Source organism: Myripristis murdjan, chromosome 21 (assembly GCF_902150065.1).
Source record: "Myripristis murdjan chromosome 21, fMyrMur1.1, whole genome shotgun sequence".
Taxonomy (NCBI): Eukaryota; Metazoa; Chordata; class Actinopteri; order Holocentriformes; family Holocentridae; genus Myripristis; species Myripristis murdjan.
The window spans coordinates 26,379,005-26,406,319 of NC_044000.1; the positions used below are offsets into that span (position 1 = coordinate 26,379,005).

The 27,315-nt window shown below is 43.9% G+C and overlaps 2 protein-coding genes across 2 annotated transcripts in view; both read left to right on the forward strand.

The window, feature by feature from the left end:
- The first annotated feature begins 607 nt into the window (after positions 1–607).
- LOC115380248 (dual specificity protein phosphatase 19) lies at positions 608–5,680 on the forward strand. The gene is made up of 4 exons (XM_030081340.1): positions 608–830; positions 1,372–1,418; positions 1,857–2,009; positions 5,474–5,680. Exons 1-4 carry the CDS (start codon positions 608–610, stop codon positions 5,678–5,680), a joined length of 630 nt encoding a protein of 209 aa, XP_029937200.1.
- A 21,457-nt stretch (positions 5,681–27,137) lies between these two features.
- Positions 27,138–27,315, forward strand: part of pde1a (phosphodiesterase 1A, calmodulin-dependent) — a 28,014-nt gene continuing 27,836 nt past the window's right edge. The window contains exon 1 of the mRNA XM_030081341.1: positions 27,138–27,247. Coding sequence (XP_029937201.1) covers positions 27,138–27,247 — 110 coding nt within the window. The remainder of the gene's footprint in view (positions 27,248–27,315) is intronic.

Genomic DNA, 27,315 nt, shown 5'->3' on the forward strand with positions numbered 1-27,315 from the left:
ACGTTCCTCTGATCTCCTCCCAGAGCGAGCACATCACTCCTCCTCCCTTTCCTCCAGCCGCTGGTTTCCATTCATTCCACGACGATATGAACATGAACTTTCAGAGCCTTCACACTTTCTTCACTCCAGTTTTCCATCAGCGGAATAAAGTCCTCCACATGAGTTTTCCTAAAAGCAGCAGCACTGTTGGGTTTTCAGGACTTTTTCAAACTGAAACGCTCCCTCCTCCTCCTCCGCCAGGGAAAATAGTCCCTAAGCGGGGAAACGTTTTGCTTTCTACAGCCATATATCAGCTGTGTGGTTTCTGAATGTTGAGGACTTTTTCCGCTGCAGAAGCAGAACATTATAAGGCGGCTGCTTCAACCACAGAATCTTTAGAATGAATGGTTTCTTGATGTGGAAAATGTGGAGGAGCTGTGTAAATGGAAAAAAAAAAAACATTCAAAAACAGTCCTTTAATAAGAGAGTAAATGTGCATCCCTCACACTGTAACACACTGTGTAACACTTTGTGTAACACCCTGAAACACCCTGTGTAACACCCTGTGTGTGTGTGTGTGTGTGTGTGTGTGTGTGTGTGTGTGTGTGTCAGTCCGGTCCGGGTGGCCATGCAGTCCCTAGCTGAGGAGATCCAGAGTTTCTCTCGGACGCGGCTCAGGAGGCAGTGCACCCGGGTGACGTCACTGAGTGGCCGCCGCATCATCGAGACCTGGAAGGGCTCCACCGTCACCGTGGTGGAAGACCCCACCCCGCCGGAGAGGATGCTGGGATACGTCCCCGACACCTCCTGGGACCTGCAGATCGGTACAGTCAAGCCCTACCTGCTGCTGGGTGAGTGACCGCTGGGACTTTCACACGTTTTCATGTTTCACCCCCATGTTGACTTCCACGGCGCCCCGGGGCCTCAGGGACCCTGACAAGAAAGAAGATATTTTGTTGGTTTTACTGTAACGAATAAATGGCAAAGATTCAGATTCAGCTGAGATTTTACTCTGAGAGCTGTTCTGCTGTGGAAGGGGATGGAGCGATAAAAACACATTGTTGTGTTGTGGATTAGCAGCCCAGGGGAACACAGAGCCACTGATGAGGAGCACTCACACACACACACACACACACACACACACACACAGGGACAGCACAACAGACAGCACAACACTACACCAGAGGACGGATTAGCTTTAATATTAATTCATTAAGTAAATCCTTAACTGGGAACTTCTTTTCTCTACGGCATGAGTTCATTAACTAAGTGACAACTTAGTTAATGAACTCATTATCTACCTGCCTTACTAATGAACCTGCTGACTAACGTGTGTGTGTGTGTGTGTGTGTGTGTGTGTGTGTGTGTGTGTGTGTGTGTGTGTGTGTTTAGGCTCGCAGGACGCTGCCCACGACTTTGGAACTCTGAGAAAATACAAAGTAAGAGTCCTGATCAAACTAACCTTCACCTCGTTATCAGAATTTTCAGTGAACTCACAGCTGAATGTCAGTTTTGCACCTCAGTAAAATAGTTCCAGTGTCACCTGAGGCGTGAATACATATTACTGTCAGTTGTCAATGTTTTGCTAAATGATATTGGATCAGTTTGGGGTTGTGGGTCTGTTTTAGTTTCACTTCCTGTTTACAGATTTGAAGGATGCTGATTGGATTAACTTTGGTAGCTGTAATATTATGTGACCACACATTGTTTAAATAGAAACTTACATTTTAAACTTACATTTTACTAAACCAAATTTAGCTGCTTGTTCCAAACTAACCAGCGGCTCCAGAGCTTGTACTCTGACAGTGAGTCGTGAGCCGCGAGCTTGGTTATTGAAATGCTGCAGTTGTTTGATTGTGAGCTGCGTCTGGTCTCAGGTGTCTCACATCCTGAACGTGGCCTCCTGCGTGGAAAACGTGTTTCCTGACCTGTTCATCTATAAAACCGTCAGCATCGTGGATCATCCGGACGCTGACCTGCTGCCTCACATCAAAGACTGCTCCGACTTCATCCAGCAAGCTCACAGAGAGGTAAACACAAGGCCGTGTATGTGTGTGTGTGTGTGTGAACTGTATGATTTAGCAAAGCACTTTCATTCCAAGGTCAGCATGTAGCGATGCTTTGTTACCCCGTCTCGCTGTCCTGTGGTCGGGGTTGGACATAGACCACCGGGTCAGGGTTTGGGAAAGGTTTAGGCAACAAGCAGGAAAGTGGATACGCTCTGGTCACATGTGTGGAGCGAGGGATGGGACTCCGCCGCCCACCCCGACCTCCTCCCTGCACCGGCTGTCCCCTCCTGCCTGACACTGCCCGGCTGTCCGTCCTGGGGAGCGATTAGACTAGTTTCTGTCTCTGTTAAAGGGGTTTTTAGGGAGCTGTTCCTCGTCTGATGTGAGGGTCTAAGAGGACGTTGAGTCGCTGTAAAGCCCTTTGAGTCAAATTTGTCATTTGTGATATTGGGCCATACAAATAAAAACTCAGGACTCTGGACTCTCAGTCTGCACTGACAGGAGGCATGTCTTTGGTCTTGATAAGTCGCTGAATTTCCAATTTGATGCCAGTTTTGTGACGGACAAAAAGAGGCAAAAAGTACAGAAGTCGTTGCTTTCCTCCTCTCCTTGTTTCCTCTCCTGTCCTCTCCTTGTTTCCTCTCCTCTCCTCTCTTTGTTTCCTCTCCTCTCCTCTCCTTGTTTCCTCTCCTGTCCACTCCTTGTTTCCTCTCCTGTCCTCTCCTTGTTTCCTCTCCTCTCCTTGTTTTCTCTCCTCTTTTCCTCCAATCTCCTCTTAAGTTCAAGTTCTAGTTTATTTAATGCCCAGTGTCCCTGTTTCCAGCCTTTGTGGCTTTTCAGGCCTACAAGTTTATAACAAATGAAACTGGATGAACCCCCCCAATGTTATCCTTGTAGTGGAGCGCACCCCCCACCCCCCACCCCCCCACCCCCCTCCAAAAAAAAAAAAAAAGAAAGAAAAACAAACAAACAAACAAACAAAACAGAAAGCAGGGTGAAATAGGAAGAAATGTTGAGAAGGAGCACAGAGAGAGGAGAGCCTTCATGGTGAGACAGGTGGACAACAGGTGACGACCCAAATAAAGACAAAAAACCTCTCCTCTCTCCTTGTTTCCTTTTCCTCTCCTCTTTTCTCCTCTCCTCCTCTCCTCTCTTGCTCTCCTCTCTTCTCTGTGTTGAATATTTCATGTGTAGTTTTGTTCATGTATAATTGAACTGTGTGATCAGATCTCACTGTCATACAAGCTTTTAGTGAAGCCTGCAGCTCACCTTAACATGAAACCACACACACACACACACACACACACACACACACACACACACGCACATACACACATTACCCCAGGGTGCATGGTCTATGATTACAGTGTTGCAGCTGTAGGAAGTGTGTGTGTGTGTGTGTGTGTGTGTGTGTGTGTGTGTGTGTGTGTGTGTGTGTGTGCGTGTGTGTAATCAAACTCTGATGCTTTTACTTTGAAATGCTGTCTGTTTACCCAGCATGCCTTGGCTGGCTTCACTGACTAAAGTGACATATTTTGTCAGACTGATCAGCAGAAAAACAAACAAACAAACGAACAACAACAACAACAACAACATTGTTTTCTCAGCCGTCTGTGGAAAGCAGGCAGTAAACATGAACTCACGCAACATCAGCCAGGTGAGCAGCTACACCTGCAGCTCGCTCACTGTTCACTCATGTGATGCTTCAACATGGAGTCTGCATCAGGTGTTAGTCAGGACCGAGGCCCAGCTGCTCTGTACGTAGACTCCACCCAACACCGGCCACGTGTCGGTGGTGATCAGCACACTGACACCAGTAATACCACTACAAACATACAGAGTACAAATCATAAAACAATAACACAAGTTAAATGTTACCATGATGATGAGTCACCCAAAAAAAACTCCTCTGCTGAGCCTAAGCATGTCAGGGCAACCATGTCATAGAAGTGCAACAGCGCCACCTCCTGACGTGGTGGTGTAAACCGTGTGGGTTTACACCACCACTTCAGGAGGTGAAACACGGGACACCGTGTTTCAGGAAAGTCTATTAGAGCAGCTCTGATAATCAAACAATAAGGTTTGTCTTTTTTATTAGAAAACTAGGCTTTAGTAGAGCTGTCAGCTTTTGTCAGGCCCTTACACTCACGAGGAACAAACTCAGCAGGGAATAATAGAACACAACAAACCAAAGGAAATGCCGGTGCGGTTGACTGATCTCTCTGTACATTTGGGGGGTTAGGGGTCTTACTGTATTAGATTTCCTCCCAGGTATCAGTGAAGGCGGTAACCCACAGGTCAGATGAGCACACATACTGAGAGGAGCCGCCTCCCACTGAAATGAATGGGGCTCAGAGCTTCTCTGTACTTTGTAGGACAGGGCTGGTTACTGCTGAGCATTCTACTGAAACAAATCCCTCCCAAGAAAAAAAACAGAGGGTATAAGGAGTGTGTGTAAGTAAGCCAAAGCCTCAGGGCCTAATGTTAAACGGCCGGTGGTGTAAACATGATAACCAGCCTTACAGATCACCCAGAAGTAATTTACAGAGAGCTTATTTGTCAGAGTTACACAACAGCAGCCCAGCTAATGTTACTCAGTGGTAAAAGCTACCCGTGTTATAATGGGAAATGGCGACGGTTAGCTTACCTGTGGTCAGTCGGCTAAATACGGATGGCTGAATCAGGTGACAAGCGGGTCGGCTCGACAGAACCTCTGTGGGTGTAACAGGGTGCTCTTTAAAGGAACACTCCACTGATTTTGAATGTTTGGCTCTGTTTACTACAGTTTTCCACAGTTTCCACGTCAACAAACCATTTATCAAGTCCTGCAGGGGAACTAAAGATTTCACAACACAGAATCAAAATGTGAATTTTTGGTTGAAACAGCCGCCTTATAATGTTCTGCTCATTTTCCTCATTAACAAAAAAGAAAACATAGCATCTTCCACACTAACATGAAGCCACAGTGCTGTACTGTAGACTCTGGTGTACCACAAGGCTCTGTTCTGGGCCCAGTAATGTTTCCTACAGACCTGCTGAAACACAGGGAAATCATTTGTAATGTCACCACTGATCTATAACACACTCTGTATGGATACCATAATAACAGACTGGCCATTAAAGGACCATTCCACTGATTTAGAATTTTTGGCCCGATTTGTACAATTTCCCCACATTTTTCCACATTTCCACAACACACTATTTATTAAATTCTTTATATTGAATGTTGTAAAGAATGTTGTCCAAAATGTCCAGAATGTTTTTTCATGCTTGAAATTCAGACTCAGTGTTCTGGTTATTATCAGCACCACAATGTTGAGATTCTGTGGAAAGTATAATTATAAACAATATATATATAAATATTTATATTTTATGAATCCCACAGTAGGAGTGGGATATGACTATTCACAGGAGCAGTATCACTGTCACTTCTGGTTAAAGTTGTTAAAATAAAACTAACACCAGGCCCTGGCCTCTTCCCCCAGAAAGGCGTGGTATTGGTCCACTGCAACACGGGCGCATCGCGGGCGGCGGCCGTGGTCGTCGGCTATCTGATGTCGTGTTACAGCGAGCCCTTCGACGCTGCCCTATCATTGGTCAAGACGGCTCGGCCTGCCTCCTGCCCCAACCCTGGATTCCTGGAGCAGCTCAGGAACTACAAAACACCGACGATGAACGGATCTAAACACTAGAGAGAGAGAGAGACAGAGAGAGAGAGAGAGAAAGAGAGAGAGAGGGAGAGAGAGGGAGGTGTGTCTGTTCTGTGTGTAAAGCAAACTGTTTTTTTTTTTTTAACTCCCTGCTGTAACACAGAGTTTGGATCATCCTGCTGCAAGGAACTGCTGGAAAAAAAACATGAATCTGGTGTCAGTGAGGAAGGTGTTACACGGAAAAGGCAGTGAGCAATTCAGCAAGAAATGACCCGAAAATTTGCAAGAAATCGGGAAAAATGTTACAGGAAAATGACCAAAAAATGACCAAAAAAAAAAAAAAAAAAAAAAAAAAAAAAAGATAGAAAAGGAATGAAGATGACCTGAAAATTGCAAGAAAAAAAGGAAATAAATATTAGGAAATATTTTAAAAATGGCTAAAATGTTTTATAATTTATAATTATAATAATGACACATTTAAAACATGTTACATGTTAAAGGAAAAAATGTTTTCTGTTGTAGTAAATTTTCAGGTAATTTCCTTGTTTGTTTGTGTTTATTTCTTTCTTTCTTTTTTGTTTGTGTTTTTTGACACAGTTTTGGCTCATTTTCTTACTAATTCCTTGCTCATTTTGCTGGGAAATCAAATCCAGTTTCTCCGGTTTCGGAGGCTTGACGTCGGTTTCAGACCAAACAGACGGAGTCGACGCAGGAAGACATTTGCTTTAACTTCCTGCTGTTAGATTTTTATGGCATTTCTATATAAATGCTATTTAAAGAATTAAATAATGACATCTAATCAGCTGATGATTAACGTTAGCTTGAGATAACGTGAAAACTTAGCATCCAGTCATTTTTCAGTAACTTCAGCAGCATGTTGATGATTTTCATTAATTTTCTGCATGAACTTTAAGGTGCAGCCTGGCCAGGAGCTCCTTCTGTCACCATGTACATCCATTCCACCCAACTCTGTTTCTGTGGTTACACGAACCAGCAGCTCCGTCGCTCAGAGACAAACAAATTATTGATTAACTCTGATAGATTTGTGTTGCAGCATGTTTTAATGTTAAAGTATTGATTTGTATTGCAGTAGATATTAACTTTACATGTTATTGATGAAAGCTGTTGGAGTCACTTTGTTGTTATTGATTAGGAGTTTGATGTTTTCTTGTAACGTTTCTGTGTGTGTTTGTTACAGTTTGATAATGTCAGCCGTGATCTGTGATGTTTTCATGTCATGAGAAATGAAATGTGCTGAGTCGCTGTGCTGATGGTGTGACGGAGGCGTGTTGGAGGCGTGACGGATGCGTGTCAGGCGCTCTTTGGGTTCATGAATGTTGTTTCCTCTTGACTTGAATAAAAGCAGCTTCCCTGTGAGTCTCTCTGTCTGGTCGCTCCAAGTTATTTTATTTTATTTGAAGAGTTAATGAATGAATGTCGACTGGCAGAGGTTTCTGCGGCTCTGAATCCGGTCTTTAGACTCTGCTGGAACAGCTCAGGGGTTCTGAGCTCCTTCAGGCTCTGAGTCTCTGCTGCTGTTTGAACGCTGGACAAAAGGCTGTTTGCTCCAGGCTCCTGGTTCTAAAGGCTTGTACTGAGTCTCTTCATTAATCCTGGCTGTATTTTGGGTGTAACATGCAGTAAACCAATCAGAGCACGGTCTCCCGTCCCCTTTAAAAGCCAGGTGTGTCACACCTTGGTGGGTTGCTGTTCTAATGGAGGATTCTCCAGGTAAGAAGGAAGGAGACGGATCTGCTCGTGCACCGAGTGAAAGCTCACGAGCAGATCATCTACGGCGACAGCAGGACTCCATCTGAGCTCCCTGAGGTGAAGCAGCGTCCCTGTGTGTGGGACAAGCAGAGCGGACGCTTGCCAGCGCCCCCTATGTGGCCACCATCACTGTCTGGATAATGAGCTTCAGACAGCAGAGAAACCTGCAGCACTGACCTCAGAGCTGCTGTTTGCTGCTCAGTCACTTCCAACTGGCCTACCGTATAAAATTTAAGTTTTTGGTCATTCATGTTTGTTTCTGTGTGTCCTGCCTTTGACAGAGAGGTGAGGCAGAGTCTGACAAGAGAGAGAGAGAGAGGGAGAGAGAGGGAGAGAGAGAGAGCAGAGTGAGTCAGCTGTGCTCAGGTGGATGATTGGCAGCTGCTGATTTAGTCCAAATCGTGGGTTTGTAATAAATCAGCCAATTAACAGAGCAGAGCAGAAGCCCCTCCCCTGGCTGGGCCGCTCCCCCCTCCTCCTCCCGGTGAGTGTGAGGCGTGCACGAGGCTCGCCGGGCTCAGATGGGCTCGCTCTGCTCGGCTCTGGACCGGAAGACGGCGGTGGTGACGGTGAGGCGGCGCCAGGAGCCGGAGGCGCTGCAGGGGGCTGATGGGAGCTCGCACTCAGAGACAGGTGAGAGAGAGACACTTGTCCTCTACCTCGCTCTGCCACCTCTCTCTCTCTCCACCTCTCTCCCCCTCTCTCTCCCTCTCTCTCGCCGTCTCTCTCTGTCTCTCTCCCTCTCTCTCTGCACTTTCTGTCCCTCAGAATAACAGCATAACTGCTTTTTTTTATATTCTGTTTCAGTAACAACTGAGTTAAATCAGTGAGTCCATGTTCGGCTATTTTCAGAGCTGGTCAGTTTAATTTTGCAAAATGAAAAGTTCAGTAATCTACCCGGCGTTACTGTAAAATCCCTCATCAAATTCTCTGTATTTCTTCGAAAAATATTTAAAAATTGCTGCTCTGTCCGGTGGAAATGCACTTTTTAGTCGGAGTCTCGTTACTGTAAAAAGGTGCGTTCTTTTTTATTTTTTAAATAATTAAAAATGTATTTATTTATTTAAATTTAAATTTTTTTTCCATTTATTTTTCTATTTTTTAATTTTAATTTTTTGGACTCACATGCACATAAAATTTTGGACCACAAACCACCTCTTAAGAACCACTGGGTAGTATTTAATCCAGTGGTATCAGTTAATTCATGAGAAACACCACTTGTCATAATAATAATAATAGTAATATCACTAGTGGGCGCTTATGTCGCTGCTGCAGTGAAAACAGTACAGTTTAGTTTCAGTTGAGCCTTTTAAATGACGTCTAATTGGCTCTGATATGTTTAAAATCAAGTGATTATTGATTAGTTTGATCCAGGCTCATATAAATGAACCTCCTCATTAGTAAAACTGACATGACTGTATTTAGCTGCTAAGGTATGTAATAACACCGTGTTAACAGGCCACACCTTATTATCATCGATTTAAATAACATTTTGCTAATTCAGTAAATTGCACTTTAACAAAAACTAAAATAAAATAGATTAAAAGTGTCACGCCCCCTTGAGGCTGATTCCTCAGTTTCCGAGAATCCAACTGCAACCTGCAGCCAAGCCACACCCATGTATACTGAAGCCACATCCACGTTAGAACAAGCCACGCCCTCTGAGACGGGTTAAGGGAGGGAAAAGTGCTTATAATAGATCTGATGATTACAAAATGCAGTAAAATGTGTTAGTTTTTGGGCAGTTATTATGAAAATGAAATGATGTGTTGTTACAAACGCAGTTTAAATCGTTTCCTCGTGTTTGGACCAGATCCGGTTTTGTGTTTTCTCTGTGGTGTTAATGTTGTTCTGCTTGTTGTCATGTAGAGCCTGTGGACAGACAAAGACCTGAATACATTACACACACACACAGATACACACACACTTGTATACACTCACACAAACACTTCAACTCTCTCCCTCACTCACACACACACAAAAACTACTTCACCTTTACACACATCTTTCTGTTTGTGCATAAAAGCATGTTATTACTGCTCTCTCTCTCTATCACACACACACACACACACTACTTCAGCCACCCACACACAGCAGTCAGCTTTAATTGTCTCTTCAGTATCGGTGCTGATTAGCCAATCAGGTCCCGGCCTAATGAATTGTTATGAAGAGCCAATTAACAGTCAATCAGCCGGCCGGCCAATCAGAGGCTGTGCTGTCCAGCGGCTGTGAGGTTTTGTTGTTTGTTGCTGGACGTTCTCCAGACCGGCCGGCTCTGCAACATGAAGCTCAGGACCTGCGGGGGAAAAAAAATCCAGTTTCGGCTGGTTTGCAGCCTGTAAAGTTTGCGAGAGGAGTGAGAGGAAAAAATGACCAAAAAAGAAGAAATCCACTCAAAAATGAAAGATGGGCCTTAGCAGGATGAAGGTGATGAGTCAGTATAAGTTTGATAGATTGATGTACTTTATTGATCCCAAACTGGGAAATTCTTAAAAGCAGTAGTAGTAGTAGTGGTTGCAGAAGTAGTAGTAGTAGTAGTGGTAGTAGTGGTAGTGGTAGTAGTAGTAGTAGTAGTAGTAGTAGTAGTAGGGGAGACTGGGGTAAGTTGAGCCAAAGGGTAAGTTGAGCCACCCCCTGTTGCTAGGAAACGGTAAAAAATATTGATCATGTGACCAAATATTTAAGAGGAAGGCATCATTTCATGGAGTCTGTGAAGGTAAGAACCACATGGGTAAAGTGTTTAGACATTTATTTCCAAAAAAACCATTTTTTACTCTTGAAAGTAAATTTAGTCTATCATCAGTTTCCTGAGAATTGTGTTAAGACCAAAACAGATCATTTTAAATTTGTTTTATACATCAGTTGTGGTATCTATGAGCTACAACATGAGGTCATAAACCTAGCATAAAAGTGCACCATTTTAGCTGTGGGGACTAAAAAAGTCAAAATGGTAGCTCTGGGGTAAGTTGAGCCATTTGGCCAGGGGCAAGTTGAGCCGGTAGGGGTAAGTTGAGCCACCGGCTCCAGCGTCCTTGCGGCGCGCTCGGGGCCAAGGCCGGGTGGTCCGGGGGCATGGGGGAGTGCTGGAGGCCACAACTGTTGCCGCGGAGCCGAGGGCGAGGCATGGGCGCGCCACAGGATCCCGGAAAAAAGACTCGCGGACGCTCAGGCCGTTTTGACCACTTAAGCCTTTACGAGGGTTAAATATTAAATCTCTAAAACTCCCCAAACCTCACAGAGTTGGTGGTACAGCAAGAGGTCTGAGCAATTTGTGTTCCCCTGCAACCTCGTCAGGTGGAATATTGAGTGAAAGCCAGTGGTGGAGATATGTGGTGGCCAATGGTGGCCACCACAGATGTGTTACATTCATATGTTCATAAGTGACCTTACTGTCAGCAAGGACACCAAGAAACTAGTGTTCTAGTGTTTTCTTTCCAAAAACACAGCTGTTAATGTTCTCTTCCCAAGCACAGTTTAAGGCATGTTAAAACAGCTGTTTATAGTACCTGTTGGATTGTGTTTAATAAATAAAAATACACATGAATGTGAAGAAGTGACTGTTATTTAGGGAGGGAGAAGGTGAGGGAGGGGTGGGACGGAGGTGGGGAGGAAGGTGGGGGGTGAGTAGGGATACGGCTCAACTTACCCCGCTCCTATGCTCAACTTACCCCATACACGGGGTAAGTTGTGCCACGAGACCACTTTTTTTGGACATGCTATATTATGGAAACAGTTATGTTTACACTCATTCTGTTTGTTTGAAGAGATGCACAACATCCTTAAATATATGCAGATATATTAGTTAGCGACAAAACTATGATTGCCTTGATGTAGTGATCCTAAATATGAAAAATGGCTCATCTTACCCCAGTCTCCCCTAGTAGCAGTAGTAGCGATAGTAGCAGTAGTAGTAGTAGCAGTAGTAGTAATAGTAGTAGTAGTAGTGGTAGTAGTAGTAGTAGTAGTAGTAGTAGTAGTGGTTGTAGCAGTAGTAGCAGTAGTAGTAGGCTAGTAGCAATAATAGTAGTAGTAGTAGTAGTGGTAGTAGTAGTAGTATTAGTAGCAGTAGTAGTAGTAGTAGCGGTTGTAGTTGTAGTAGTGCCAGTGCTAGTAGTAGTTGTTGTAATGGTAGTAGTGGTAGTAATAGTAGTAGTACTAGTAGTAGTCGTAGTAGTAGTAGTAGTAGTAGTGGTAGTAGTAGTCGTATTAGTAGCAGTAGTAGTAGTAGTAGTAGTAGTAGTAGTAGTAGTAGTAGTAGTGGTAGTAGTAGGAGTAGTGGTAGTAGCAGTAGTTGGCTAGTAGTAGTAATAGCAGTAGTAGTAGTAGTAGCGGTAGTAGCAGTAGTAGTAGTAGTAGCAGCAGTAGAGCAGTAGTCGTAGTGGTAGTAGCAGTAGTAGTAATAGTAGTAGTAGTAGTAGTAGCAGTAGTAGCAGCAGCAGCAGTAGTAATAGTAGTAGTAGTAGCAGCAGCAGCAGTAGCAGTAGTAGTAGTAGTAGTAGTAGCAGCAGTAGCATTAGCAGTATTACTAGTAGTAGCAGTAGTTATAGCAGTAGCATCAACAGTGGTAGTAGTAGTAGTAGTAGTAGTAGTAGAAGTTGTAGTAGTAGTAGTAGTAGTAGTAGTAATAGTAATAGCAGTTGTAGTTGTAGTAGTACTAGTAGTAGTAGCAGTAGAGTGGAATAAATTATGAAGCTTCTACAGACCAGCTGAGCATGCTTAGGTCAAGAACTGAGTTGGCTGCTAAGGAGTTTAATAGGCTGAGGTACGAAAGAGACTTTTGCTCTGTTTTTTGTAAACAGAGGAGGGCGGTAAACATGAAGGTAAGAGGGTGCCTTTGGTCACCAGTAATGTTGCTTGCCTTATTCAGCATCCTCTGTCTATAGATGCATTTCCAAGCTTGGCAAAGGACTGCCCAACAGTTTGCTGCACAGTGATACGATTTGTCTGACTCTCTTTTTTGGTGCCTCCGTGGCATTGCCAAACCAGCAGATGACAGCAGCAGAGAGCATACTTTCGATAAAAGAACAATAAAACATTAGGAGCACACTGCTACTGACATGAACGGTCAACAGTTTCTTAAGGTGGAACATTCTCTGTTGAGACTTGGTGCAAATTCAATCAGTCCACATGTCCCACTTAACCCTCCTGTTATGTTCACATTTTTGAACATCTTTTATGTTTGTGGTCAATTTGACCCCTGCAGTTTAAACTTCCACAAAATTATTATAACTAAAATTGTTATCAAAGTTTATGTGTCAAGTACTTTATGTTTCTTCGTTGATTACCTAAATAGCCCTTTGAATAAAACATAACTCCCTCCCACCCCCACTTATACATCCAGTATTCGTGTTATGCGACAATTGAAAAATATGCAAATCACTATAAAATCTCACTGATTGATCTAAAATTGGAAAAAATTTTAATTTTTGGTGTTTTAATGGCTTTATATTATTTCTAAGTACAGATTTTTGTTATCTATAACCAATGCGTTACAAAGTGTGTACAGGACATTGAAAACATATCATCATGTGAATTTCATCTTTACCCAGTAGTGCCCATTACATTAGGAACATTCATTAAATATGAAGCAAAAAAAATGATGTTAATCATTTATTTAGAGACGTTAAACATTGGCTGGGGTCAAATTGACCCCAAACATAATAGGAGGGTTAAGCTTATTATCAAGCACAACACCAAGATATTTATACTCAGTAACCTGTTGTATTGGCTTTCCATTTATCAAAGTGACAGAGTTAGGGGATACCTCTTTTCTCAAATCGATACACGTTTCCCTTGTTTTTGATGGGTTCAGGAGAAGGTTTGACTTTTCACACTTTGAGAGGGGAACGTCTTATCGTGAATTATGTTTGTTTGTAATGCATCATAAGAACGTTTGGCATTCCTTAGTTTCAAATCTGCACTGGCAGGTTGTGTTGCCTTTTTTGACTGTTGTTTTATTGCTTTATGAGAGTTAATGAATCGTTCAGCTCCACTTATTTTACCTCATGAAAACCATTTGAAGTCTTTAATAGTAACGGCTTTCAAATCATGAATGCACGCCCCCTCAGTCATTTCATTCAATACTGCTCTTGAAACAGTATTTTGGCAGCAGAGTTTTAACACTGGAGGCTGTGGCTCTTCCATTAAATGAGCCTGCTGACCACACCTGAGCGTGTCAGTCACCTCACTGACTGTCTCAGTGTTACCCCTAACAGCAGGCAGGTAGCAGCCTTCCAGGTAAATAAGCAGCAGCCATGAGAAGCCCACAGCATCTCCAGATCCCGTACAGAAGTTTCCACCTCATCACTCATAAATGGAAATAGTTCATTAATCATAAATAAATACAACAGGTCATCATTCATAAATGTAAGGGACCAGTCAAAATACCAGCAGCTGTAGTGCAGCAGGTTTAAATATACAGGTAAATACATATCATTCCAAATTAGAAAAACAGAAAAATAGAAGAATATATTAAAGACAAGCCATAAAGTGATTTATAGAGAACATTAAAAGGTTCACGTTTTATTCAGGCTCAAAGCTTTTTTCAGCTGTGATGTATTGTGATGCAGACACCGGGCCAGTGTGAGCTGTAATGTAAAGGTCTGACCACTAGAGGGAGACAAAACCCAACTGTTACCACACAGCACTGACCCAAACTCATCAACACACAACACTCTCTCTCTCTCTCTCTCTCTCACACACACAAACACACACACACACACACACACACACACACTTAGTTATGCTTGTTCATTAAATCACATTCCTCATGTTTCTGCCCTCCACTCATCACCATGGTAACCGTATTCAGGTGCAGGTGTGTTGGGAGCCGTCAGCACTGCGTCGGTCGTCGAGAGCTTTCCAGAAACTAAACAACAGACCAGAGCAGCCCCGTCTGACCTGCAGCCTCACAGCGCAGGAGCACACTGCAGTGGGAAACATTGATTATTTTCTATTTATTTTATTTTTTCTGTCTGTGGCTCCACATGTGCTGCCCCCTGCTGGCCATGTCTCAGGCTTGCAGCTGATCACCTCAGCAGATTCTACTCTGACATGGGATTCAGGAACAAGGAGATCCTGCTGATTTGAGCCCAGAATCACCAGATTGTTTTCTTCTGAATCAGCCCAAGTCACAGCAGCGTCTCTTCAGAGTCCAGATGCTGAGGAGGAGATTGGGATTCTGGACTCAAACCAGCAGGATTTCCTCCTAACTGGATCCCACAGGAGGAGAACAAACTTATTTTCAGTTTTTTTTTCTCATAAATTTACAATTTTAAGAATCAGAATCAAAAAAATTTTTTTTTTTCTTGTAAATTTGTGACTTTATAATCTCAACCCCCAGCTGCAGCAGCTCTCAAGTGCCTCCTTAGGGCATTTTGATGAATTCTGTTTTTGTTCTCAGACCCCAAGTGGCCAACAAGAACAAAACTATCTCACTAATCATACGCTGATCGTTTGGTGGGAGGATGAAGGAAAAGTCCTGCCGTAATGTACCGACCGCACCTCATACCCAGACGTGGAGCAGACCCGCCGCTCCACCGCAGGAAAACCTGTCAGCGTCACGTTTCACGACACGCTGGAGCCTCTGAACATCTGGGCTTGTTGGCTAACATTAGCTGAAGGACTTGGTTAAGGTGAGGTTAGGGTTAAGGTTAGGAAACATTAGCTAACAAACTGGTTTTGCTTGGACTTGGATTTGAACTCGAGTCGCTCACAGGAAAGTCTGGACTCTGCCGCCCCCTGCAGGTTTCAAAGCGTGACGCTGACATGCCTCCTGTGCTGGAGCAGCAGGGCTATGCTGTGCCGTCACGCTGGGCTGAACACGCTGTCCTTTACACATTCTGTTTTCAGAGTTTGTTTAGAGGAATCTGTAATGTCAGTCAGAGTCAGTGTGTTTCATGTGATTGGCTGTCGGCGCCGTCACTTCCTGTTTCCGCTCCAGCTGCTGTAACTTCCAGGGAAACAGGAGAAACCAGACGATCCATCAGAACCGAGCCAGTCTGTTGTTCTTCATGGTTTGTATGGAGCTGCATGAGTTGCTGCTGTTTGTGCATTTCAGGAGCAGCTTCTGCATCACAGCATGCAGCTGTGAACCCTACGTTAACGTCACCCGAGCTGACCTTCCTGCCAGCTGTTTGCTTAGGATGAAATGACACAACATGAGAAAAGCTTTAATACATAATTTGGCCTCTGTTTCTTTGGTTCCTCTGCCTGAGTCACGCAGCTGTTTGACAGTGAAGACAATAACTCCCATGATCCCACTGTGTAACTGTGTAAACTGAGCTGGAAATACACCCTGCTGCCTGGCTGAATGAAATATACTCTATTATTCATGATTTAATACAAAACAGAATTAGCACAGCGCGTACTGAACGCAGTGCAGCAAAATGTAAACGTCATAGCTTCACATTAAAATGAACACACATCAATACAAGAGATACAGAGCTGAAGGCAGACGTGCAGCTTGTGAACAGGCAAGGCAGGCAACTGCCTGGGGCCCCGAGCCGATAGGGCCTCCCCGAGACTCGGGGCCTGAGGGCTCTTTTCACCGAAATGTAGTGACCGCACCCCCCTCCCCCTTAAACAACAACGGGCGATTTGCAAAGACATCTCAGTAGGAAACCTCCCGAAAGGGGCCCCACGTCAGTCCCATGATCCCACCTCACGTTAACCTGTGTGATGCTAAGTTATCGTTCTGCAAGTTGGAGAGGAAGCTGAAGGAAAATGAAGAGGAATTATCCATCTGGTAGTGAGAAGAGGAAGAAAAAACAGGATGAAGAAAAAAGAAGGACAGTGGTAAGTGGAGCAGATAATGATATAAGCATCACATTGACAGTAAATGACTGCTGTTATTGAACTGTTACTTTGTCTAACTAACTAACGGGGAGGCAGCTAACATTAGCGCCAGAACGCTAGCTGACGCTAACGCTAGCTTACGCGAATGTGGCGCCCTGGACATTTCATTGGTATCATTGATGTTATTAACTGGGCCACCCCCTTAATTTTTCTGGTTATTCCTGTTGCTTGTGTAGACTCACCTGATTTCAGACTGGACTGGAGTAGTTGCTGCTTTTCGCCAACAGATGGCATGGCAGTAACGACCAGGTAGCATAACGGTTGCTGTTTGCCCTGTTGTCATGGCGACCGCTGTAGTTCAGAGGAAGTCCGGTCAAAGTCGCTCCATTTTAACCGTATCTCCTTATATTACTGTATTAGTGTTTTATCTGTTTGTGTGTTTACAGCTGAGTTAAATATGTTTCCACAAGCATCCATATGTTTAAATATTTTCTGTTTAGTTGCGGTTGTGTTCGTTGATGTTTACACTCGTTAAATGTGAAGATGTGAGAGGTTAGGTTGCAGTGGCTCTAATTCAGTAGAGCGCAGTGTGCGAAGGTCTTTGGATGTGGAGGACAGTGTCAGCATTTGCACCAGCCAAGGTCCTTAAGCAGCATTTAGCCAAGATGTTTGCACTAGCCAAGGCAGAATTTGAACCAGTGCTTAAAAAGTGCTGATCAGCACTAGCATTATAATGTGGGTTATTACAATATAACAACCTTGTTGTTATTTAGTTATTTTTTAATTTATTATTATTATTATTATTCCTTACATTTCTATTTTCACATACTTCATATTTTCAAAATTACAAGGTTTTTCACGTTATTTAATTCTAATATGTAACGTATGGTATGTGGACATTTGGAATAAAAAAAAAAAAAAAGTTTTGATTTCATACATTTTTCGTTGGTGTCAGATTATTTATAACATAATGGTGATGAACACTAGATGGAAGGGCCCCCCGGGGATTTTTGCTTAGGGCCCCAACAGACTCTAGAATTGCCTCTGGTTGAAGGAGTGATATTGTGATCCTTCTTTCTCTCTTCCTTCCTCTGTCGCTCCTCCTCAGTCTGATAATTACTTCTATTTCCATCCCTGTCATTAATCTTAATGGCCGTGTTCAGGGAGACAGGACGCGGCTGCTGGCTCACGGATGATGCACGACTGTTTGAACGGATCCGTCCAATCATCCGTCTGTGCTCACGCAGAGCCCCGCCCACTGCCTTCACACACACCTTGTTCACTAGGGGATTCATTCACTCACCCACTAGCTGTGTGTCTCGGTTACATTTTCATGTGGCTCAGTTTTTTTTTGTTTTTTTTTAACCAGGTTGAGCTGTGGTGTGTGTGTGTGTGTGTGTGTGTGTGTGTGTGTGTTGGCTTTGGCCAGCCAATCAGGGCACACGCTGGCTTTTCAAACACAAGCCGTCACTCAACACAACAAAAAACAGCAAGCTCAACCTTTTTGAAGTCAAACTGACAAAGCTCCCTGCTCAAATCAGATTTCTAAGACAGACTGTCCGCTCTGTTGGTCTGCAGCCGTAACTTTTCCCTCTCGCACGTTAAACACAGGATTTGAGGTTTAAATGTTTACTGTGTGGAATAGAAATTTCTTATGACATAGATTTTAATTTTGCCAGTAATTTTGTTTGTATTTAATTGCTGTTTGGTGTATATATTTGTGATTTTTTCAGCTTTTTACTCTGTTATTTTCTACTTAACATTAAAAGCCCATCAGCGGGGGAGCAGGTGAGCCTGGGCAGGTGTCAGAGCCCCCAGGTGAGGGCGTGGCGGTCACATGAACACCTGGAAATATTCATGTGCAGAGACACACTGATCACACTGACACACTGCCATCCTGCTGACGTTTGGACCGCTGCGCCTGAGGCTTGTCACTTAGAAATCATTCGTTAGCACTGTAAGTTTCCTTTGATTGGGATTTTCTTTCATGGTGAATATTTTGTTTCCGAACCTGGGCTTGAATCCCCCGGGTCCTGAAATGATTGTCACTGACTGATTAAGTTCATTTTGTCTTCTATTGCGATATACAAGTGTTTTCTTCTATTCAGACAAATGAAGAGAATGAGCAGTTCATACCTGCTTGACAGTTTCGACAGTGGCTCCAGTCTTCCTCAGAAGCGTCATCCGACGTATTGCTGACGTGTCATTTATCAGCTGATCGGCCTGGTTTGTTGGTTTCCAACAAACCAACAAATTCAAATGTTGGATAAAAGAGGCTATAGGGATCAGGAAGCGGGCAAACGTCACCATCAACCGGGACGAGGGGGCATGCACCCTCTCGCACACCTGGGATTCAGTGCTCCAAAGACCACCTAGGGAGAGGGGGACGTCACACCAAAATAGTATCGATCTCTTAAAAAAGCAAACAATTCTTGCAAAACCTTTCAGACTCTTTTATAAATGGGTTTTTGTGTCAGTTTTTCAACACATACACAAACACACACACACACACATACATATACACACACACACACATATGTATCCAAATGTGTAAAGTGTGGATGTGTGTTGTGAACATAACACACTATCATTGCAAATGTAGAGATTTTTTCTTTTTCCAAACTGTGCCACTGCAACTCAAACACACAACAAAATCACATTTGAAGAAAACAAAAAACACTTGTATTGGAAAAGAGACCAAAAAAAAAAAAAAAAAAACCCTAACCCTCCTCCTCCTCCTCTTCCTCTCTGGCCAGCTGTTTCCCTGCTGTTTCCCTGCACCTTAGCTTTGATTCGTCAGTGAACTCATCATTTATGTAAAAGTGTTTTCTCACGTCTGAATGTGGAGAGACACTTAGAGAGAGCAGTGTTTTGCACAAAGTGAGTGAACGTCTGCAGGTGTGAAGGAAAAAACTGCAGCTAACTAACCGTCAGCTGTCCGTCCATCATCATCATCATCATCATCATCAACGTCATCATCAGAGACACAACACAGAGACTGTTGGCCGTCCCCATGATGAGTAATGTGTAGAGACAATGATAATCTGTGTTTTTCTAGTTACAGTGGGGATTAAACCTGTGACCCAGGTGATCAGATCAGATCTGTGCGTCTGCTCGTCTCCAGCCTGTCTGTCATCGCTGCAAAGCACATTTTGAAGTTTGAGCGTAGAAATCTGTCTGGAATCTCATCTGAGACGACGTCCGTCCAATGTTTCATGTGTTTCTGTTGCCCAGACGTTCTAAAATCAGTCTGGACGGGACAGATGCTGGCCTGGGAGACGCTTTATCGAGCTTTTAGAGCTGTCAGGTTTCAGTGTTGCTCTGGAGATCATTCAGTCTCGCTGCAGCGACACCACCGCTGTCCTGACCTCTGCTCTGCCCCCTCATCAGGTGACCTCCTGCAGCCAATCACTGCCAGGCATCCACAGCCCCATCCAATCAGGAACAGCCGCACTTTGGGGAGGAGTGTCCATGTGTCCACCAATCACACCACAGCCCGGGACCCCAAGAACTGGTAACACACACACACACACACACACACACACACACACAGTCGTGTTTCCATCACTTCAGAGGACATTACATTGACTTCCATTCATTTCCCAGAGATTTACCCTCACCTTCATCACATACACACAGCTTCTGAGGCCACGCCCCCTCCATGAGGCCACACCCCCCGCATGAGGCCACACTCCCTGCATGCACTGTGCATTCCTCCATCAAATGTCTAAGGGCCAATCCCATTTCTTATTTTCACCCCTACCCCTCTTTTTCGAGTGCCACTTGCCCCTTGCAACAAAGTTACAAGGGGTAGAGGTTGAAATACTCCCCTATGAAATGGGACAACCCTTCATCCCCGGAAACGTCATCATTAGTCATCAGTAACGTTGTAAACAGACGCGCCGATTTTTTTTTTTTTTTTTTGCCGGGAAATCTCAATCTCAAAATGACGTCTTCAGCTGTGGTAATCTCTCTTGCGTGGGCTATTGGCATCTTTTTGCGGTTGTCAATAGCGAATCGGAAGAATGTAAGGAGATGTCTCCGCTGCGCGTTGTGCCGCCGATAAGAACGCCCCTCAGCCGTTGTAAAATCACTGTAACCCACGGCTTCTCGGGGCTTATTGTTTAATTCGACGCCTGGGAGCGCCGGTGAATCAGCTTGAGGTATGAATGATAGACCATAAACAAGTTTTGTTGTAGTTAGCCCAACGTTAGCCACACAACATGCTAGCCAGCCGGTGTAGTGGTGTAATGTCAAACAAACAATCGCTGTCTTTATTGATTTTTGTGTTAATAGTGTGAGAAGTGTGGGAGATTTCTCGTAGCACTTGCTTTGGAGTGTGCCTCTGAAAAAACTCCGTTTGGAGGGCTATATAGCCCTAGCACTCCACCCTCCCCCTCCGCCTCAACAGCAATTGGGACATCCCTACCCCTATGCGTGAACGCGCAAAACGGAGGGATAGGGGCAAATGGTAGGGTTAAGGGGTGAATTGGGATTGGCCCTAACAATCAGCCTTATATTAAAAGCCTAATTACACAAAAAATTCAGGACACTTGTAAATGTGTTGCCTGTCAGCGTTCGGTGAGGAAAACGAAATCATAGGTTCATTCTCAAACTTAGTCCAAAAGATTTGCATTCAATAAACAGGTTTATTCGATCAATGGGAACAGCATGCACTTAATTAAATTCCCAGGGTCTCTTGGAATGTCCATAATGTCCTTAAAAAAACCTTAAATATTCGTGTCCAATTCAAAAATCCTTTATATCAGTGCCCAGTCAAAAATCCCTTTCAAAATGCAAAAATATAACTCAAAAACAGCACTGCATTGCAAAATCTCCGGGGGACGGAGGAGTGGATGGAAGTCCCAACAGATGCTGTAGAACGCAGCTTTAGCTCTTGATCGGAGGAGGTCAGCGCAGGGGAACCCTTCCCTTGGACTTGGCTTTTCCTCTCAAACTAAGAGTCATCCTACTAATTTAACACATTTTAAACCACATGTCCTCTCACTGCTCCCTGGCTTTTCCTCTCTGCTCCCTCTTTTCCTTTCTCTCCACGCCCCCAAACATTCCTTCAATTTCAAACTTCCTTCTCTTTGTTCTTCCAGCCCCGCCCACACAGAAAACTACCAGTAAACACGTGCATGACCATATCGACCCGTTTACAGCCTACGTCATCGAAAAGCTGCGCACGCAGTTTGGTAATGGAAGTACTACTATTTTGCCCCGGGCCGGACAAGTTAACAGCGTTCAATAATACAGTCAGCAGCATCAAAATGTCATGTTGTTGTGTGTACAGTTGTCAAAATCGGTATTCTAAAGGCGGACTGAGGTTCTATAGGATACCTACCGGATCGCGACCATTTCAAAGCAACCGAAGGCAGCTGTGGCTTCAAGCCAGCCTCAAGTCAAATACCAGCAGAGGAAAAGTACTTCTACTTCTACTGCAGTCAGATACCAGCAGAGGACCAGTACTTCTACTTCTACTGCATTCAGATACCAGCAGAGGAACAGTACTTATACTTCTACTGCAGTCAGATACCAGCAGAGGAACAGTACTATTTTTAATCTGATGAATGCCAAAATGTCCGTCTAATAAATAAAGTTTATTTTTGTCCTGCTGTTTGAAGCTGTATGATAAAGGGTTATTATGCAAACCTGACAGTAAAGCTGTTATTATTCCAAACAGAAGGATTTCTTTTGAAAGCAGCTGGAAGTTTTCATGCTCCTGCCTGCCAGCCCCCAGACGACTAATAATACATCAGTGCGATGGCTGCTGTGATGGGCTGTCGCAGTGTGTGTGTGTGTGTGGGTGGATGGTTTTAACTAGATTAAAACCATATGAAATGACCTGTAGTTTAATGAATTAATGATTTTTTAAATGTAATTTTCATGTCATACCATCTGTCCCAGATTGGATTACACAACACGGAATTACACACACACATACTGCACACACACACACACACATATCCAGGTGTCTTAGCAATAAAATACAAACTGATATTAAAATACCTTCATTATAACCATTTAAACTACATTTATTTTCTAACAGTGACCGTGCTGATCTGCATTCACAAACGAGTGTGTTGCTCCTGAGGTGTGTGTCACTCCCGAGGTGTGTGTCGCTCCCGAGGTGTGTGTCACTCCCGAGGTGTGTGTGTAATTCAGTGTGTCCGTGTAACGTTTTTGTGTTGCCGAGGTGTCACAACGACATGTTCCACCCATCAGGTTTAGGTTAAGGTTAAAGTTGGGATTAGTATTAAGTTTAGGTTAGGGTCAGGTTAAGGTCAAAGTTAAGGTTAGGATTAAGGTTGGGAAATTTAGTTTGCGACGTTAGCTAACATTAGCAAACATGCTAACAACAAACTCAGTTTTCCCTGGCTGTGGATTTGGGTTAGGGTTAGGGTGACTCGTGTCTCTGACGGGACGGTCCGTGTGCTTGACCCGTCCTCCTTCCTCCTCATCCAGACTCTCTGTTTGTCACACCTCAGCGACACTGAACACGATGCGGCATGCCGGCGGTCCTGCAGCGGACCTGCGGCTCTGCTCCATGCCTCGCCCCCACTCTGCGCTGCTCGCTCTGGTTTCTCTACGCTTCTGACAAATGGCAGTAAAATTAGGACTGACTTTTATTTTGAAGACGTCGATTTCCTCACAGCCTCACAGAATTCGCTGTGAGCAGCATATTACATGATGCCAATAATCGATTCCACAATCTACACAAACACACTCATTTTGTCTGCTGACATTAGCAAGTTCAGCTGATTGATTAAAATTATAATAATAGCATTGAATAAACAAATAAATAAATAATAAATACATAATTCAATAAATAATCATAAATAATAAAATAAATAAACAAATAATAGTAATGAATGAATAAATAAACAAAACAAAATAAAATAAAATTAATATATTAGGAATAAAGTAATTAATAAATAGATATGGTATATATAATTCAATACACAATCAAATAATTAATAAAAATATTTTGAAAAATATAAAGTTAGTAATACTTTAATAAATAAATATATAAAGTAATAAATACTACTAATCATAAATAAATAATAAATAATAAGTAATAAATGTCAAATTCAAAATGATTAAATAATTAAATGAATAAATTAATGAATAATAGCAACAAATGAATGAATGAATGAATCTATAGCTGCTGTAGAAGTTTATTAAAGGTTAACTCAGGTTATTAAAGGTTAACAGAAGTTAATTCAAGGTTAATTGTAGATATTAGTTACTATTGCTATGATGACCTTTTTTTTTTATGATAATGACATTTGATGAACACACACACACTCACACACACACGGCCCTAGGAGGGCTGAGGCTGCTGGCTGCGCTGACAGGAGCTGCTGGGTTGGATGCTGTTGGCGTCTCTGTTGATACAAATGGGTGCAGCTCAGCCTCCTGGTGGAGACAAACAGGATCTGTGGGAATCTCTCGCAGCCTCAGACGGCTTCCATCTGCCATCCTGATTTGCATATTTGTGTCAACACGAGCAGCAAACACAGTGTGGGGTAATCCACCAGAAACCCAGCGCATTAAAAATCACAGTTATCAGCTGTGTTCACTCTAACAATCAGCTGCAAAGTTAGGAAATATCTGTTCTAGTTCCTTTATTGATCATTTTGACCCTTTGAAACCCTGAGCAAATCCACCTGATCTCTTTGGAAAACATGGGATAAAAAGGTGATTAGCAAACCAGCCAAAAATACCTTTAGTAAACTTCTGCAGGAGGATTTTTAGGGAATCCTGAGGAAACGGCAGGAGTGGTTCGTGAGGTGACAAACAGCCAAGAAGCCAAAAAACATCATTCATTCATTGTCTTCCCTTCACATTTTGCAAAAGTTCAAACGTTGGATAAGATGTTCAAAACGGTGCCAAGAACTGATGAACAGCGACTTTGTTTCTTTACTGGGTGCACCAGGAAATTTAGTGGGACGCTTCGTAAATTGCTTCTGGTGCAGGAGCGCAGGAATGTCCCCACAGATATAAACGGATTTAAATGTTTTGCTATAATCCAGAGAGCTTTACCTGGTGGATTATAGGCTTGAAGAGCGTTGTGTGAACTCCACCAGGCGAGGGCTTGAATGCTGTGGACGTTCATTTATGCAAAACTTCTGCTAGCCACCTGTAAAGAATTTGTTAACTTCGATGACGGTGCTGTTTTGTGTCTTGTGCTGATTCTTTGTGCTTGGTGACATTTTGCTGTTTGTCTGCTTGTGATTTCAAACCTTTTTCATGTTCTGGACCTCCAAGTCCAAGTTCATTGAGCCAGCGACCCCCATCGGAAACAATTTTACCTCAGAAGGTCCAGAAAAGAAAAGATATTTTTGTTTGTATAAAGCGTTACATTATTTCGATGGCAATCTTGAACACAGACGAAAATTCAAAGAGGGGAGATTATAACATTTTTGTATGGCGATCATTTCTAACGACTTGAAAAAAAAAAAAAAAAACGTTAAACCCTTTAACCCCATTAAGAAATGACAGGAAAAGTACATATCTAATGATTAAGATGCTATGTCTAAAGGTCAGATCAGATTGAATCAGATTTCTTCTTGCTCATCATTTTGCTGAGGAGGCTCCTGGAAGACCCTCAAGGACCAGCTGGACTAGTCAGATCTAGATGTTCTCTGTTGTTTTGAGACATGTTTGGGATGAATGGCTTTCCTGTTGAAATACAACTTGAATTTGGTCGGGTGTTGCTGCTGCTGGCACTTTTTCAAAGACGGAGGCTTCAGCTCTTCAAGGCACATCTTAAAATCTCTTGGGCGGATTTCTGAACAATATGGAAAGCTCATTCATGCTCCTCAGACAGTGAACCCTGTCATCTTTGGTGGCCTCATGATGTTTCCCCTAGCGCCACCCTCAGGCCCAAACGTACAAACCCCATTCCCCATCTATTTGGATTCTGCATGTGGACTTGATTGGTCTGTTAGAATGGACCGGGTTATTAGACTGGACTGGACTGGAATGGTTTGAGTTGAATTTGAAGGACGATTAGGCCATGTTCAGACCGCAGGCCAATCAGATTTGTTTCTCAGATCAAATATTTAAGACAGACGGTCTGTTATTAGCATTTGATCAGACTGGATTTGTGTGTCACCAGCCAATCTGCACGGGCTGCTGTGGTAATAAATTAGGTGTGAGTACCTATACATGCTGATGATGCTGCTTTTCCTTTGAATGCTGCTCTGATGCTCCGCCCTCACTCTGGATTTGACGTTGTCGTTCTGTGTCTCATTTTGAGTGATGCAAAAGACAGTTTGAAATCTGATTTGAGCATTCAGAGCGTCGCATCTGTAGAAATCTGCCTGGAATCACATTTAAAATCACCTCCTTCCAACCTTAAGTATGTTTTTTTGGCCATCCAGACTTTCTAAAATCAATCTGATTCCAATGTGGACGTGACAGAAAATGGATTTGGGTTGGCAGTCTGAACGAGGCCTTGGACTGGTTTGGGGGTTTGACTGCACTGGACTGGAATGTGCTGGTCCACAATAAGCTGGTGCATCTTTTTATTCCACTGGCCTGGTGTTTCCATGTGGATCGGGAAACTGGAGCTTTCTGGAAATGATGATCATGTGCTCTTGCGAGTGTTGGCTGTGTTGTATATCGGACAACTTTCGGGTGTTTCAAAACTAAAACTGTGTGAAAAACAACCGCAGCGTGGTGTGGATGGAGGGGCAAAGTGTTTGTGGATTTACCTGGATTATAGATTATTCCTGCAGACTGGATTATTAGAGTGGAGTGGAGTGGAAATTTTGTGGCTTTTATCAACTTCAGTGCAGCATCAGTCCTCTGCAGCTGCGACACACGCACACACAGCACAGCGACTCTCCATCACACACAGAAATACTCTCGCACAGCTTCATACACACACACACACACACACACACACATACACACACCGCTCTCTCCCTCTGCCCCTCTCAGTCGCACAGAGCGAGCGAGTGAGCGAGCGAGCAAGGGAGAGGTGGACGCGAACGAAGACGCCCGTTTCCTGTTTGCATCTGAATTCCATCACTCTTAGCAACCGTTATTGAGTTTCCACGGTAACGCTCTCTGGGATGCTCTCTCTCTCTCTCTTTGCCTCTCTTTTGTTCCCCTCTATCACTCTCCTGTGTCTCCTCTCTGTGTTTCATTTCTGTTCCTCCTGTTTTTTTTTTTCTCTCTCTCTGCCTGTACATCAGCTGCTCTCTCTCTCTCTCTCTCTCTCTCTCTCCATCCATCCGTCCTGCCTGCACCGCTGGTCGCCTTCCTCTTTGTGTTGCTACGGAGACACTTTGGATTCAGCTGGATCGTTTCACAGCGGCAGCAGAAAACTGTCCAACTAGTTAACCACTGAGCAGTCAGCTGACCTGTAAACTGTCTGACTGAGACCCTCTCACTGCTCTCTCACCGTCCTAAACTTTAACAAAGTGTAGTTTGTCCTGGGACTTCTAACCCCCTGCTGGTCTCCTGATGGCCCACGGATCGGGCGGACTGGGAAGCTGATCTGTGCAGGGATCACAGAGCGACCGGAGGAGGCGGCCGGAGCTGCTGGACCGACGCTGACATCACTTCGGATCAGTCAGGCTGACAGGCGCACCGCAGGAAGTTGGATCCCGATGGAAGTTGCATCAAAGACGCAGGGATCATTAACGTGGTGATCAATGGGTTGACAGCGCTCCTTCCTCCCTCCTCCCTGTCCGTCAACATCTGTCCGAGAGCTGTGGACGCTGTGCACCTTCACCCGGATGAGCTGCGGCGTTCTGCGCTCTACTGAAGAAACAGTCGAAGCAGTGTGGGGGGGTGGGAGTTCTGGACTGTTTCCCAGCGTGACCCAGAGCCGGCGTGGGAGAGGAAACTCTCTCTGGACTAAATCCTTTCAGCTGCACAGCCCCCGCCCCCCCGCCGCCCGGCCCCCCCCAGCATGAACGAGGAGGCGCAAGCTGAGGAGGCGCAGGGAGTCGTGGACGGGCTGGACCAGGGCTCAGCAGAGCAGAACCATAACGACCAGGTCTGGATCCGACTCCGAGGAATGTGAGTACCGGCAGCGAGGACCTGTATCGATAATGACGACGTTATCACAAATGTATTGATAAGTGATT

Coding starts and splice junctions, on each gene's coding strand:
- LOC115380248 (XM_030081340.1), top strand. CDS start 608: ATGCAGTCCCTAGCTGAGGAGATCCAGAGTTTCTCTCGGACGCGGCTC. Junction 831..1,371: donor CAAGCCCTACCTGCTGCTGG/GTGAGTGACCGC, acceptor GTGTGTGTTTAG/GCTCGCAGGACGCTGCCCAC. Junction 1,419..1,856: donor GAACTCTGAGAAAATACAAA/GTAAGAGTCCTG, acceptor GTCTGGTCTCAG/GTGTCTCACATCCTGAACGT.